Source organism: Vipera berus (assembly GCF_964194415.1).
Source record: "Vipera berus genome assembly, chromosome: 7".
Lineage (NCBI taxonomy): Eukaryota > Metazoa > Chordata > Lepidosauria > Squamata > Viperidae > Vipera > Vipera berus.
The window spans coordinates 22,165,711-22,183,263 of NC_138209.1; the positions used below are offsets into that span (position 1 = coordinate 22,165,711).

The 17,553-nt window shown below is 35.7% G+C and overlaps 1 protein-coding gene across 2 annotated transcripts in view; it reads left to right on the forward strand.

The window, feature by feature from the left end:
- The first annotated feature begins 20 nt into the window (after window positions 1-20).
- GSTCD (glutathione S-transferase C-terminal domain containing) overlaps window positions 21-17,553 on the forward strand; it is a 47,095-nt gene continuing 29,562 nt past the window's right edge. The window contains exons 1-5 of one of the 2 annotated variants that reach the window (XR_014027122.1): window positions 21-694; window positions 2,044-2,460; window positions 3,577-4,029; window positions 7,517-7,771; window positions 8,393-8,486. Coding sequence is in view for 1 of the 2 variants with exons in the window: in XM_081332820.1 (XP_081188946.1) it covers window positions 650-694; window positions 2,044-2,460; window positions 3,577-4,029; window positions 7,517-7,771; window positions 8,393-8,486 (1,264 nt within the window). In the remaining variant the exon portion in view is untranslated. The remainder of the gene's footprint in view (window positions 695-2,043; window positions 2,461-3,576; window positions 4,030-7,516; window positions 7,772-8,392; window positions 8,487-17,553) is intronic. The other variant, XM_081332820.1, reaches the window with a different exon arrangement.

Here is a 17,553-nt window from a genome sequence, read left to right on the forward strand (position 1 = left end):
CCATTCGGTAAGGGATGCGCGGCGCGTATTCGGTTCACGTTTGTTTCAATAATTGTTCTGAGATTACAGTTTATCTAGATGTGCTTCCTTTCTCGCTTTCTTGGAAAAACAGTTGCTGACCAGTCAGCTTGGTACAATGCCAGCGGAGTAAAAATTTGTATAATTTCTGCGCAATTCTGCCTGCTACATTTATAGGAGAAGGGAAAGGAATGCAAACAGAATATCTACTATGAAATTGAAGAATCGGAATTGCAGTTAATCACAAGGAATCAAATCTAGTAAAATGACATGAAGGCAAAAAAAACATCTTTCTGATGTTTTCTTGTATTCTCTTAATATTTTTTTTCTCCACTGAAGGGACCTCTTAATTGTTGGAACCCATCTGTAAATAAGGAATAATGTAGTTGCCTTGGGCATCCTTTTAATTGAGATTTTCACCTCTTTGTTTCTGCAAAAGGCGTTTAAAAGTAGTGTAGAGAGCTTCTTCAGCTAACTATGAAATCTGGAATTAATGCATTAGCTGTAAAAGACCATCTGAAAGCTGAGGCTGTAGTTATAGATGCAACATGATCATATCCCTAGGCTTAATGGGAAGAAACTGTAATTGCATAGTTCATGCAATATTAAGTAAAAAAAGGAAGAACTAGTAATGAAAATGCTGGAACTGTGGTTCAAGATATATTTGTGGAAACTGGTTAGTGTTGATATTGCTAATTAAGTCTGAATCCCTTGCTTACAGTATTCTATTCAATAATGGGGTCCTGCTTTAAGAACATGTACCTATGTATTACATCTTTGTGTTTCATTGAAAGTGTATCCCATTGATTTAGTGTAATTACTCTAAAAAGTACTTTGGGTTGCTATTCATCTGTACAGTTCTGGGCATATTTATTCATGAATAAATGCTGTAACATTTATTGGGATTCGAAGTACTTAGAATTGTAACCTCAATATCATGTAGAAGTTCTGAAAAAAAATTAAAGAATGTTTTATGAGCAATGTTTAAGGGCAGTTATGTATTGTAGATAAGCTTTGTTCCTTGACTTCAGTATGTCTGCAAATATCCCTTCTAAAACCAGTGATTTCCTTCTAGACAATTTTATTTTTAAAATAATGTACTATTGATATTTTAATTATAGCAAGCTGCTATAAATTTGACATGAAGTTTTGGTAAATAATTTCCATTCTATTCTTTATTTTTAAAAACGCCTCCTTCCTCTTATTTTACTCTTATAAAAATTGTGAAGTACTACTCAGCATTTTTTCAGATCATAATCTCAATTTAAAGAACACCCTTAGGACTAAGAAATCATACCTGTCAGTCATGTGTTTTTGTGGCTGACCATGTTCGTATCACGGCCATAGTGTGAATAAGTCGTTTTCTCCAGGTGATGTAAATTTCCTATCTATAATAAAATTGCCAACAGCACTTGAATGAGATGCTCTTACAATATATAAACAATATAATAAATTACTATTTCAGTAATGTGTACACATAGGTGTGATGCCTCTCACACCTTATTAGTGTGCCGTATGGTTGGCTGATAACTTCAAAGTATCTTAAACATTAAAATTTATTCTGCAAATGGTAACTAGCCTTGTTATAATGGCATTATAACATTTTTGTAAGAATTAGTAAACTAAAATTGTTTTGAAGGTTGCCATCTAGTTTTAAAATATTACCATTTGAAAGTTGTAAAATGTTACTACACTGCTGAATAATGAGTTTTCTACCTTCCTAGAAATGTGCAAGAATATACCCATGTTTTTTTTGATTCTGATAGTTACCAGTAATATGAAGGGTGGAACAGCAAAAGGTAATGGTGTTATACAAATAAAAAGTCCTAAATATTTCAGAGAAGAGAACTCAGCATTGGATTGCTGTCCATACACAGCATGAATCAATTCTAGTTTATTTATGTATTCTAAAAAAACCCAAATGATGTATTTTCCATAAGGACTGTAATTGTAGGTTATAGTACATTGATTTGTCAATAGATAACTCTAGCTCTTATTTTTTAAAATTACATTTCTTGCTTTAAGGAAAACATGAAAAGCGAAAACGAAGACAGCCTATATCTAGACTATTTCAGTCATAATGAAGACTGTACCTACCCTCTGCACACGTCTATATCCTTGTTTCTGTTGGCATATTGTGATTGTAAGATCTTCCGGATATTTTTAGTAAACCCAAGTGAAATAACTTCTGATATGCAACAGACGGAGGAAATACTATCAGCGTACCCAGAGATTAGCTTCATCAAAAGATCTGAAATTCCTGTGATGGTTCAAAGCTGCTGTTTACCTGCTGTAGTTGAAAAGAATGGAAGATTTTGTCGTGCAGGGCTTGCTGTGGTATTGCGGTATATAGTACAGAAAACCTATGAGGCGGATCCATCAAAGAAAGGCATTGTGGAACTCTTGGGCTTTAAAAGGACCTGTTTGAAAGCTTGTGCTGAAGTGAGTTTATTATTGAAATCTAGAAGGTGCTTTGCAATCAAGATAAAATATATTTCTAAACTACTTTCTGGTATATAAAAGTAAAAGATATATTTATATAGCACATCCAATAGATGTCTAAAACAAGCTGTATAAAACTATACTATAATAGAATATCCCCTGGAGTCCTGTTTATTTTTAATATTAGATTTAATGCTAGAATTTAAAGTCTTATGAATTTTAATTCAGCTTCAAAACCAGCTTGTTGCATAGTAAAAGCAAGGCTATTTTTTGATGAATACAAACTTGGAGTTATTTTAGGTATACAGTGGTAGCAGTGGAATCTGCTCCAGTGCGTATGAGTAGAGATTTATTTCTGTAGCTTCAAAAACAAATAATTTATGTATGCCATTTCAGTCAATTTGTTAAAATGCTTATATTTTACAATTGATTGTTATTATCATGCTAATGACCATAAAAAAGGCTGAGCACCAAAGAATTGAGGCCTTTGAACTATGGTGCTGGAGAAGACTCCTGCGATTCCCTTGGACTGCAAGGCGATCAAACCGGTCAGTCCTAGAGGAGATCAACCCTGACTGCTCTTTAGAAGGCCAGATCCTGAAGCTAAAACTCAAATACTTTGGCCACCTAATGAGAAGGAAGGACTCACTGGAGAAGAGCCTAATGCTGGGAAAGATTGAGGGCAATAGAAGAAGGGGACGACAGAGAATGAGGTGGCTGGATGGAGTCATTGAAGCAGTAGGCGTGAGCTTAAATGGACTCCAGAAGATGGTAGAGGACAGGAAGGCCTGGAGGAACGTTGTCCATAGGGTCGCGATGGGTCGTACACGACTTCACAGCTAACAACAACAACAACAATCATGCTAATCCTCAGCTAAATAGTCAGTGGTGGTAGTGGTGATGATGATAATGATATATCCAGTATTTTTTCCCAGGATCTCAGGTTTTACACTTCCCTTCATTTCATCCTGTAATACCTTTCAGGTTGGGTTGAGTGACAATGTCTACCCCAAAGTCACCTATTAAATTTACTTAGTTGAGGGTGAGGTAGAAACTGAATATTCCCAGTTGTAATCCAGCACTTTTAACTGTTGCGTCATCCTTATTTATTTCTAGGTTAGTGAATGGACCAGACTTTGTGAGATCAGCATTCCTTTGGCAGTTGAAAACTTCCTAAAAGTGTCTCCTAATCAGCCTCAGACTATTCCCAAAGAGATACTGCAGTTTGAAAATAAATTGGGGGAACCTGTAAGAGTACACAATGATGACAAAATTAGAAGACAGAAAGTTCAACAGCAAGAGATGCTTGACAAGACAGCAAGCACTGATGTTTCCTCAAAAGAAGATAAGACTGTGGAAAATATGGAACCTGCTTGTGCAGATTTGGAACTGAGGACAGCTTTCTCTAAAATAACTCTGCAGAAGGTGCCACTTGCTACCAACAGGGAACCATCTCACATTAGGAAAATAAAGACATCTGAACTTCCACCTCTGGAACATATATTTGCTGAAGGGCTTTATTTCACTTTGACCGACATAGTTCTCTTGCCATGTGTCCATCATTTTTTGGTAAGAATGAATAATTTATCTCTGTTGAAAGTAAAAGCTGAGCAATGATAAGTTGTGGGAAGTGCTCAACCTTTGTAGCCTGTTTGTGGATTTGATCATCTTTAGCCTATAGATAAGTCTCTTCCCTCTTTATATACAGATATGAAAATTAAGACTAATAATTACTAATCTGTTAAGACTTTATTGATTAGCCCTTGGGCCATATCAAAGTGCAAAGTTCCAGCAACAAATTGTTACTAAAATTTGATAAAAGCAATTTAAAATGGAATTTGATAAAATACAATTTAAAATGAAATGGGAATAAAATACAATCTGAAATGAAATTGTAGCAGTGTACAATAATTTAAGATATAGATAAAATATAAAATTATATTTTGGAGTCGCCCTTGCAATCTACCCCAATCAGTCCCACATACGCAGATCTCAACCGAACCATTTTGTTTAAATACTATGCTACGTTAAATGTTATTTTCAAGTTCTGGCCAGACATAAGGTAAGTTGTTTTGATATGAAGATCCCAATGGGTCATTCGTTTGGTATATAGACCAAGATACCTGTCTCTCACCCTCTTATATAGGCAACAGTCAAATAGGATGTGAGCCAGGTCTTCTACCTCTGCCGCTCCGCAAATGCAGAGACGCTCATTGTAAGGTATAGCATGAAATCTCCCATATCTGACCATTGTGTCAAGCTGTTGGAATCTTGCTCATGTAAATATCTCCCTAAGATGTTTTGGGAGTTGTAACTTCAAATAACTCTCTACTTAAAAAGTATGTTTGTATTTACTCAGACATTTCAAGTTACCTACCTTATCAAGGATAGCTATATCATTTTGTGCTTCTATATCCTTAATTCTTTGGGCCACTCTTTTTTGGGGTTGTTCTCCTGTTATGCAAGAGACAGGAAGGCAAAATTTGTTAGTTTGGTGATCCAGGAGATTTGTGATGGTAGTTTTATTTGCTCTAGTAGGCATAACATGGGGAGTCTATCAGTCTCCATTTCATTAACTTTGCATCAGTAGTTATAAGCTCTAATTGTAGATAATGCATGAATTGTATGAATTCCCCATTCAGCTATAACTGCTGCAACAGATGTTCTTGGATCTACACCCAAAATACATCTCAAATGGCACTGTGTTTGCTGGCACTGTTTGTTCTAGGACTGTGGTTTATTTTATTTTATTTTAATTCCATGTATATCCCGCCCTTCTCCGAAGACTCAGGGCGGCTTACAAGCTTAGCAGTAGCCTTCATTCTATGGTTGAATAAAGATCCCAAATTTCTGCTCCATACAAGAGCATTGTGGTAACCGACCCTGGGTAACTATGGTTCTTTAGTTTGAGTAGTAAATTCAAACCGGCTTTTGCTCTAAATGTACTCCGTTGATGATGGCAGGCCCAAAATCCAGTCTTGGAAAAAGTTACACCCAAATATACAAAGGTGTTAACCTGTTCAATTGTTTCACCATCTAATTGCCACTTATATCTCTGATGGTTTCTTCCAAACACCATTATTTTTTATTTAGATTTGCTAATGATTAGGGAGTTATCCTGGCAATAAGAGCTGAATCTTCTTAATATCCTACGTAATCCTACTTGTGAGTATGATAATAAAATCATATCATCAGCATAAAGCAAACTGTTACAGTAAGAATTTAGGATCATCGGCATGTGTACCATGGTATCCTTCATTAACCCTGGCAAGTCATTGATGTATAAATTAAATAATAATGGGGCCAGGATACACTCTTGCCTTATCCCTTTATTTGTGTGAATCCTGTTAGTCAGGGCCCCATTAACCCCATACCATACCCTCAAACAAGTACTTGTGTAAAAGGCTTTAAACAAAGCCAGGAGTCTGGGTTCTATTTTAAGAGATGTCAATTTACTCCATAGTACTTCTCTATTTACCATATAGAGAAGTATGATCTATGAAAGCAGCAAACGGGTCTCCTCTTATAGGCATATTTGGCAATTAGATGGTTCAAGACAAAGCAGTTATCAATAGTAGATCTGTTTTGTCTAAAACCTGCTTGTTCTTCTGTGAGGATATTGTTTTCCTCTACCCAGATTTCAATTCTGTTCAAAAGGTACCTAGCATATATTTTTGCTACAATGTCAATCAGGCTGATGGGCCTGTAATTACTAGGATCCTTTTCATTCCCTTTTTTATATATGAGGACAACTATTGCCATTTTCCACCATATGGCAGGTGTTATTTATGTGTGTAAAAAGTCCTGCTAATACAGGGCCCCACCAATTGGGAAATTTCTTAAATAATTCTGCTGGTAAAAAATCCTCACCCTGGGCTTTATTGCTCTTTAAGCTTTTAATGATAGACTGTATCTCCTTTTCTGAGACTGGTGGCCAAGGGGGGAGTTTTAGGGTTTACTAAATCACTGTTTTTGGGACGCGGTGGCTCAGTGGGTTAGGACGCTGAGCTTGTCGATCAGATGGTCGGCAGTTTGGCGGGTCGAATCCCGAGTGCCGCGTAACAGAGTGAGCACCTGTTACTCGTCCCAGCTTCTGCCAACCTAGCAGTTCGAAAGCACGTAAAAATGCAAGTAGAAGAATAGGGACCACTACGGTGGGAAGGTAACAGCATTCCGTGCGCCTCTGGCGTCTAGTCATGCCGGCCACATGACCACGGAGACGTCCTCGGACAAGCGCTGGCTCTTCGGCTTTGAAACGGAGATGAGCACCGGCCCCTAGAGTCGGAAACGACTAGCACGCATGTGCGGGGGAACCTTTACCTTTACCTTTTTTAAATCACTGTTTAAAGACAGTTTCTTTACCGGTTCGGTGGGAACAAACAAACATAGATTAGCATGTCCCAAAGCCTGACACAGGGCACACTGAAGATTCATCCTTCCCGGGGATCGCTGTTGTTCTTTGGGACATGCCCTGTATTAGATCCCGACTTGGAGGGCGTGGCCACAACAGCGATCCCCAGGAAGGACGAATCCACAACATGCCCGGCTTTAGGTCTTGAGACGGCTTTCAAAGTAAGGTAGTAAATTTGACCAAAGAAGAGGGGGGGAGGTACAAAACAACTGTGGCTGGGTAATCGGCTCCCTGATGTGTATACGCTCACCAGGGGAGCGACCATGAATAAAAAAACAACTGATCCTGCAAGCACGTGAAGAAATGTGGGACATTTAGAAATGCTACGGCTGTTTGAAGTCAATAGACCAGTGACCCGCTCAATGAGCAGGGTGCAAAAGCAGCCGGCTATATAGGCAAACTCCCAGATCTCCTATTCTTGTTCTGATGACGTTGGCAGTTTGGCCGATGAAAGCTAAGTGTTTTGCATATTAAACAGTTTGTTTTTCTATCCTGCTGCTCGATTCTTTTCTAACATGCACACACCCAGGATTTGCATTTTTAGTCCTTATTAAGGATGTGTGTGTGTGTGTGTGTGTATTCAGTACGAAAGGCATTTTTTGTACATCAAAATGGTGCATAAAACTTTTCATTTATCATTTTAAGGCTGCCTGCAAGAAACACCAAAACAACACATTACAGCTGCCTTTAATATTGAGCTGGTACAAAAGGGTTCTAGAAGTACCTGGAATAAAGCAAGCCACTGACAAATGCAATATAAAAAATATACTGAATTGTCGATCACAACCTTTACCAAATGAATGCCAGCAGAATACTTTCTCAGCTTTTAAAGAACCAGAAATCTTTCCAGAGGAAATTCAGTTTATAGGTGGACCAAGACCAACAATAACAAAATTAATGGTAGGTAATTATTTTATAGGTTAGATATATTAACTATAAAAAATATTTCCTTATGTTTTAAGAACTTAGCAATAAAAGTAGTTTGGAGAATTGATATTTTATCATGTTCGCAATGTTTTTAATTTTTTCTTAAATTATTCTCTGCAAAATAATTCGTTTCTGCATCAATGATAGTGAAACTTTAACCAAAAAATAGGTTGAGTTTGGGTTGCTTTAGAAATTCTGTACTATAATGGAAGAGGAGAAATGTATTATTTGCTTGATTACATAATTACTTCTATCTTAAGGGGTAAAATATTTTATTTAAACTTAATTTGTAAACCTTATAAAGCAGAAACATATTTTGAAGAGTAACTCATGGCTGAGTGATGATTTGAACATGTTTTGGTTCCTGTTGTAAGAGAACAATGCCAATTTTAGCTACCTCAACTGCAAATCTTTTCTGGGGCATCTACTTTGATAAATATAAAAGCAAGGGCATAATTTGTCTGTAATAATCCTATGTTTCAAACAACTAATACCAGGATGTCATTAATACATAATACTTTACATTGTATAGATAGGGTTAGGTTATTTTCTAGCAGATTTCTGAATTGATTATTTCTTTTCTTTGAAATGCAGGAAAAAGGGATTGAAGCAATGTTTTCTCCTCATCCTTACCCTACATGGGCCCTAGACTGGGAGAGTTTACCTGCTGCAGTCAACCCAGGAAAAGGCAAGGCTCTTGATATTCCTATAGAATCATATTTTTTTCATTCATTTGTGAAATGATGATTTCACACTCGTATAAACTGAATTTTGAAAAAAAAATATATATTTTAAATAATTGAGAGAATATGTGATGTTGCTGTTAGCAGTGAAACCACTAATTAACCATAAATAATATATTTGAAAACAAATAGCATAATGATTGTATCCTATTAAGAATGCTCTTAGATGAAATGATTGATTGATTGATTATATGCCATCAAGTTATTTTCGATTCCAAGCAACCACCTAGGCAAAAACAATTTGATAGCACGTAGTCAATCAATTAGTTTATCTAGGAAAAGTATTTGTTTTTGTTTTCATGTTCCACCGTGTATTTTATTTCAGGTGCCTTAACAGGCATTAAAAAGTTGTTTATCTACTAGGCCCCAAGAATGACATGCAGTGATTCTTCCAAGCTGAGTTCTTTAATGTTTCATACCTGTAGATAAAATCTTGCCAGACCAAGCCCTCTACTATCTGCATCTACAATTTACTTTGTGAACTGCCTTCACCCTCTCTCTCACACACATAAGATCTGGGCTGAGTTGCCTCTTACTGCTCAGGAATGCACCCCTCCTTCCTGGGAATCAACCTCCTTACTACATTCCACCACATAATTAAACAATAATAATTGGCTGACTGCAAAACTCCTGTTTCACAGCATTTGCTTTTGATATTTTTTTTGTCTTATGGTCTTAGTGAAGTTCATTATGTTTTCCAAAATGGACGGTCTGTTAATTGAAAATGTTCTTGTTATTAACAATTTACTGAAACCACCATATGTGGGATGCTCATTCATGGATGGTTCAAAGGAGCATCAGGCTTACACCTTTGGTTAGAATAACTTTTAGATAGACTTAAGTCAAAGAAAACAATAAGAAAATTATAGCTTTCAAAGTAAGGTAGTAAATTTTCAGAGATCATTTATAGAATTTTTGAAAATAAAATTTCTCTTTATTGGAATTTTTGGGACAAATCATTGCTGTTTTGTTTGCTTACCAGTTTGCCTCATTTGTAGACCGCTAGAGGGCAGTAAAATATGTAGAAACAGTGGCTTATTCCTTGTAGTTATTCCTTGTAATTATTCCTAAGATAAATACATCTGATAAGATTAACCCTGTATTATGTGAAGAACTAGCTGATGCAAACACTTTGAATTAGTTAAAGATAGGAAAAAATGCTGCATGGAAAGATTCAAAGTCATGAGATAATTTTTTTTTAATATTTTGATTGTAACCTGCTAGGAGTTGTATGATTTTTGTGATATATTAATTAAATAAACTCAACTGTTCGTTACTGGGCTACAATTTCTAAGTCTTTGCTTTATTATGGCAAACGTATACCTAAAAAGAAAAGGTGTTCTAAAATGATGCAATGAATATTCTAAATTGAGTCGTGCTCTATAACTGTATCACACGAATTCTGTGCACAAATTATACAGATTTCTTATAGCACAATAGATATCATGTATATAAAAACATTGTATTATGTCCAGTGGTAGTCATCCAGTCACAGAATACTATCATTATCAAGAGAGATGCCTCTTCACCCTCTTTACTCTATGTACTCCTGTAGCCTATTTCAGTGGAGTTGGAGACCATGTGGAACAAATTTTGAGTGTGTAAGAAAAGGAAATGGAGAAAAGTCCCATCATGTGAACTACAGTCCATGTGTGTAAGATCGGAAACTCTATAAATTACCGTAAACACATTAGCAGTTCTGTTAACACATCACAACTAGTGTGAATTTCCCGGAAGGGCTCTTTTTTGTTTATATCCTAGATAAGGAGCATAACTCATCAATCAGGGAAACATTGGCAAGGTTGTACACTTTATATAAGAGCAAGTGTTCCTCCTCTTAGTGATTTTAATTAGATTACAGGACAGCTAATATAAATAAGGTGGTGGTGGCTATTTGTAAACACTTGATTGAGCAATTTTTCCAAACTAAATGGAAAGTCAAGAATCATTGACTTCAACTAAGTTCCTTGTTTTTTCTTCTACGTTTTTTCTTCTCTCAGGAAGGTAAAAACATGTTGATGTTCAGCAAGTTGTGTACCACCCTCACTTCTTACCTCCTGATTGATTGTCAGAAGGACTTTGACCACGTTGGAAGCCTCTAATAATTGCTTTGATAGAACATGACAATAGACTCTAATTATGATTTTTAGATTTTTGTTTAAAAATGATTAAATTGAACTTTAAAGCCAGTTAGATTATTTTGGCAGGAGGAGAACAGTATATTTATTATCTTACGGTATGCTGTTTATCATATGACACATTCATATCACATTTTGATTAAAAAGGACAAGCGATAAATATATAAAATATGAAATATACATCTAAAATATTATACATATATATCTTGATTATAGATATGATTTTTTGCTTCATTTATCGCAGCCAGGAAATCAGCAAGGTCTCCATTATAGGCTCTATTTTGGCACGCTGTCATTATATGTTGGTCTTCAGGAATTTAGAGTTAAAACAGAGATAAAGGAAATCACATCTGCAGTTGTTTATTGTTTCCATCTGCCTTTTTAGCAGGTCTGGCTACCCAAATTTAGACATGCAAATTGGAACCAGTTCACTGTTTAACAACATCAGACATTTATCTTCATTCTTCCTTCAGATTTGAAATCTATTAAAATTTAAAAATTTTATTATCTGATAATATAAGTTCAATTTCAATTTCATCAAATTTATTAGCAGATTCTAAAGAAGCAACATTGCCATAAGGTTTTTCATTATTTTAATTTAAAGTTAGGCAACTGTATATACAAAGATTAAATAAAGATGGTTAGCCTTAGAAAAGGCTAATTTACTTCCAGATATTATAAAATATAAATATGTAAAATATTCACATATTTTTGTAAAGTAGCTGGTCATTTTTAAATACGTATCTTTAACCGTGCTAAGCATAATCCCAACCATTTCGCTTGTTAAAACTAAAATCTTTCAAAACATAATATAAGCTAACAGTGTGCTTCAGAAATGCCTTTCAGCATGCATTTTATCACACTAACGGATTATTAAGAGTTCTGGCATTACATTTTGGTGGAATTGGAAGAAAAAGTATCAGGAATCCTTAGATTAGTAGAATAAAATTAAGCAGCTATCCTAATAACACAGCATGTAGTAGACTGTATGATACTGATTCAGGTGGAGCTCCCAAGGAGTTTTTGATCAAGCAAATTTCACATCTGTTGCAGCAAGAAAAAGCTGATAAATGTCAGCACCCTTTGTCTTCAAGCATGCAAAGAATTGTAAAGGGTGGTGACATGAAACGTGTCTTCTGTAACTGTACCCTCTAACTTCTTGTAATGTATCACACATAATAAATATAAACAACAACACCAGAGAGAACTGGTGCAAAAACTAAAAAAAAACTTAAAAAAATAATCCCAAATTGAAAATAGGACCAAGATCAAGCCAAGAGAAAAGTAATTAATTATTGCAGTGTCATAAAAATACATTTTGAAGATTCCTATAAACCAGGGGTCTTCAAACTTAGCCCTTTTATGACTTGTGGACTTCAACTCACAGAATTCCTCAGACAGCGTGCCTGGCTGAGGAATTCTGGGAGTTGAAGTCCACAAGTCATAAAAGAGCCACGTTTGAAGAGACCTGCTATAAACATTTTTTTATATTCATCAGTATATTTTTCAATAAAGATAAAATACATTAATAATAGGATATAGAGATTAAGAATTTTTAATGTACTAAAATAGTTAGCAGGAAAGTATAAATACATACCTGTATCCAAGAGATAACACAATTTTTAAATTAATAACAGTGCTGAAGGATTAACTTTAAAAATAGATTCAAGTCCACCTTTAACCATAAAAATGTACTGAGTAATTTGGGGCCAATGACACTCCCTTAATCCAGCCTATCTCACAGACTTATTTTTGTGAGAATGAAATGAAGGGAGATCCTGCAACATGAATTTTTCTGCTGTATTGTGAGAGAATAATAATCAATTATAGGAAACATTTGGAGCAGTTATCGCAGCTAAAAATGGTAAAACCATTTATTGAACCCAGAATAAGCCATTGCCTTTTTTCATAGGCACATTACATTTTTATGTACTACCTATTTATTACTAAGTCTTAAATGTTATTTTGGTCATGTGACTCCTAAGAAACTTACACAATCCAACATAAACATAGTCAATAACGGACTATATAATAAATCAGAACATTGATAATTTGCTTCAATAAATATCCAAATCCAAATAATCCAACACTCATAACAGCAAAAGTTTCTATGTTAGTTGAAAAAATATTCTCAGTGCCCAAAGACTGCAGAAAAGCAGTGCTTTAACACTATTTTAGATAGTAGGGATGAGGCCACCAATTTGCAAACCATTGCAATTTTTGTGTGTCGCAAGAAATGCTCAAGAGGGTTGTCGTAAGAGATGCTCAGTTCCAGACTGTCCTTTTTTTCATCTTTCTCAGTGGTCAGGGACGTGTGGCATTCCTTCTTTTGTTATACTAGCTCATGTTGGCAAGTTAAGCTTAATGCAAATGTAAAAGCAGGAGCTTCCAATAAAAATCCAGAAAAAAACCCTAAAAAACTGTCTACATGCATGCAACATTCTCTTGGTTTTACAATCTGACATATGGGTATAGGAGGGATGAGAAGCTAAAAGTGGCTTATATTGCATTCTATACAAGTTTTTCATATCTTTGGTTTACAAAAGAGCAGAACTAAGGAACAGCGTCTATAGTTATGCATTATGCATTTAGAAGATTTTCAGGGCATTTCCATGGCTCCACATTATCTTCTGAATAACAATGTTGAGAAATTTTGGATTTGTCATATTTCACTCAATATTCTAAATCCATACTACTAAAAAAATTGCCAGTTTCTTGTTACCGCTCCCATAGGGAGGGCCTCCTTAGGGTGCCGCTGGTCAGGGAATGCCGGTGGGTGATCCCCAGAGGGAGGGCATTCTCTGTGGGCGCGCCTGCCCTTTGGAATGATTTACCTGTGGAACTCCGGACTGCCCCCGACCTGCGCTCGTTTCGCCGGGACCTGAAAACCTGGCTTTTCGATCTATCTGGCCTGGACTGAGGGGTTTTTTAGTTTTAAGTTTTTAACATTGTTTTATTGTTGGGCTATTATTAATTTAATTCTTTTAAATTCTATTTTTATCTTAATTTTATATTGTCTTTTAAATATTGCCCTGTAAACTGCTCTGAGTCCTTCGGGAATAGGGCGGTATAGAAAACTAATTAAATAAATAAATAAAATAAATATCCCCATCATGGATTAAATCTCTTAAAAATGCAGAGATCTTTCTTTGCTTGCTTGATTTTTTTTTGGCTGCATTTCAGCAAGTTTGATAGACTCAGATAAAATGTTCCTGGAGAGATTAATTCTCTTTTATTTTAACTGGCAACCTGTAAAATGCAAAGTCACTTCCAGGTTTGTCTTGCACAATTTAATGGTAGGTAGCAAGATTTCAGTTTATTTCTGCTTAAGTTGGATGGTAAGCAGGGAGGAACAGAGAGAGAGGAAATTCTGTGGCGTGCAAAAGTTTGTTCATGTAAAGTTGGATATAACCCAACTGGTTTAGCATAACGTATCCTTATTGCCATTTTTAGTGGTGGTTTTATTACGAACTTCTAGGCGTCAGCCAAAACTCTAGTTGCAAAGTTTTTTTTTTAAAAAAGCAAGAATACTTCCTTTAAAAAAGAGTCTGTTCCAAAGCCAGTATTTTCTATAAAAAAGTCAAGTTTGTTTCCAACTGTTTCCAAGAAATGTGTGTGTTAATATTCATAAGCTTAATGAACAGATATAAGCAATTAAATGATGACAGTTATCTTTTGTCATGTATGTGATACATAATGATAAAAAAGGGTAAAGGAGTCCCTGCGGATTTTACTCCAGTAGTCATTGCCAGTTATAGGGGACAGACAATGAATTCTTCAAAGTACATTCTTCAATTATTATTTCAAATCATATAGCTTCCCATTGTGAATTCATGACTCTGCATAGCGTGAATTAATGACCCTGCTTAGCTAACAACAAACTGTACAAAACTATGTAACATAGTTACAGTACAGTACATAGGGCCTTTAACTGCAGTCAGGATAAATGAAACAATAACAAATCAACATAAACACTATGCAGACTATGCCATATAATATATACTTTATGAGTAAAATATGTCACAATATTGCACATCTTAAAATAAGGACCCACACAATATTATGTGGATAATTAATCTATCTCATTCAGGGATTGTTCTTTTCAGTTTCCATTTAAAGGATTTGAAATTTAATACTAGACTTCTCAGTCTCATCCAGGGCTATTTCATATGACTCAAGTGAATACAAAGGACAATTGATCAGAAATAGCCATGCTATGCATGAAGGAATTGTCTCTCCATTTTTCACTTCATTTGAGCTGTTTTATTTCCTGGTCCGTTATTTCATTTATCATGTTATCATATTGTGTATCAAAAATGTTCCTATTAGTGTCAGTTCTTCTGTATGGCCAACATTGTAGTGCAGACATGTCAAACACAAGGCCCGGGGGCCAGATTCGGCCCGCGAACTGGTTTCATGCGGCCCGCGAAGCCATCCTGGAAACAGTGAGGGAACGGCCCCCACTGCCTTGGCCCTGGCCCAGAGACCCTCCTCCTGCCAGAGACCCTCAGATCTGTCCCACTCCTGCCCAGGCCCCCATAGGCACCCTTGATGCGAATGATGTAGAGCTGGCCACGCCCACCCAGTAGGCCATATGCACTTTAGCCATGCCCACCCAGTAGGCCACGCCAACCCAGGCTACACCTACCTGGCCCCCTGAGGACAACTGCAATGCTGATGTGGCCCTCAATGAAATTGAGTTTGACACCCCTGTTGTAGTGTATGGCTATTGTAGTGCATCTGATGATAGGTTATGACTGCTCCATAAGTCTGCAGTGGGATTCATTTAGGTATCATTTTATGTAACTTTATTGAAAGAAAATTACTTATAAGTCTCTTATATTCATTGTCAGGACTTTATAAAACTGGCTTGTAAGGTCAAGACATGTTGTGGTAACTCACGGTGGTCCACCAACCATACTTTTCTCTGGTCTGTAAGTTAGAATATAATTATTCAATCATCCCCTTTCTCACATGGTCCATTGACCACGGTACACTCTTCCCTGTATTTTGACAGCAGGGAGATCCAACCTCCTATATTTTCATGAATAACATCTTGGAAATTTAGGACTGAAGCTAAAGTAAAAGTTGAGTCCATTGATAATGCCAGCTGGAAACTTTGCACAGACTTCATGTGAAGCAAAAGATTTCCAGTCATGATTCTCATAAACCAATTTTTTATCCATTTCAATTTACTTTTTAGCAATTACATTTTATGCTCTTATAGGAGCATTACAGTCCACTGCTTTCTCATTCCCTTTCCGCAGCACTTTTTTAAAAGGTTTGCAAAATGTCTACCTTGTACCCGTTTCCCCAGCTTGCAAACCTTTCACAAAGGTTAGCTTTTTACTTGTGATTGCCTTTGCCCATCTAGTAATGATTAGAGTTTGTGGATTAAGAATAGATCCTATGAATTTTTATAGAGAAAAGTGGACTTGAGACTACTCATTAACTTTCTGCTGAAGTTGTTTCCAACTTAGGACATCTCCTTTTGGATCTCTAGAGTAATAATTTGGATATCTTTCACACTAGTGTTTTATGTGAGCAGTTTGTTGACTCATTATAAATTGTAGCATTTTTTTGTTTGTCATGGCATGCTTAAGAAAGCCATATCAATTTTATCACAGTATGTAATATATTGGTCGAATTAAATATTTGCACAATCTTCTATTATCCAGTGGTCCGCTGCTGACACAACTGTGGATCTCTTTTCCTAGGTATGTCATTACATCTATTGCAGCTCTTTGAGGTATTTTGTTACATGACATCTTGAAAGCTGGTATTTGAGCTTGACTTTATCCTTTGTTAAACATTATCAACTGGGCACAAAAGCTTGATGGATGCTGAATTTAGGTGGATTGTTGTTTTGTTATTATTGTTAAGGTTTCATTAAAGTAAGATAATAGCAGTTCCCCAGAACGCATGCACTGGAGAAAGCAAGTATCTGGGTCTACCCAAATACAGTGCAGCTATATAATTTTTCAAATATAGCAGTGCAAGTACAGGATAATTGTGAATACCTACTTGAATCCTTCATATAACTCCAGTTCTAGTTAACCAATTTATTCAGTCTACTACTTTTAAGGATAATAAAATCTCTTGGCATATTGTATTCATAGTAGTCACACAATTTCCTGCTGTTTTTTTTATTATTATTCATAAGCACAGCAGCAAACGTTCATACACTAACCTCATAGTTGGCAAGTTTGATTCTGTCTTTCATACTAGCTATTCAAGTATAAGCAGGATTAAATGTTATGGTGCTTTAAAATAGAATGATCTGGAGACCTAAGTAGATTGTTTTTGTTTGGTTTCCAAAACTGCCTTTAAGTTTACAAAATGGAAAAAAATAGCTTCAAGGAATGGATTTTTTTATTTAGAAATAGCATTAGGGAAAGCATTAAAATATCTCTGCTGTGTTGTGTTTCTGTTATGAAATAGGTCAGTGGGATTATCAGTATCTTGTTGAGTTTAGACTATAAAAAGATTAACAAATACCAAACTTAGCTCTTTATTTTAATATGTAAAATGAATACTTAACTAGTCTAAACTTCCAAAATAGTTACTTTCTTTTCTAGTTCATGTTGTCCTAATATCTAAAAGAACAGAATGTATTATTAATTTAAATACCTACAGTTAACATTTAGCAATCCTGTCTAGATTAGTGCCTTGAAAAGTAGTTAGAAAACAGATTGAACCTATTTAAAAGCCTCCATGGTCCAGACATAACACTGGAAATATATATAACAAGAATATAATTAAAGTAACATCTTATGTATTTTTTATTGGTGTTTACAAACAATGGGTATCTTCTTTTGTGTATTTGTGAGATACCTACTCGGAGTTTACAGTAATAAATTATTGTTTCCATTAA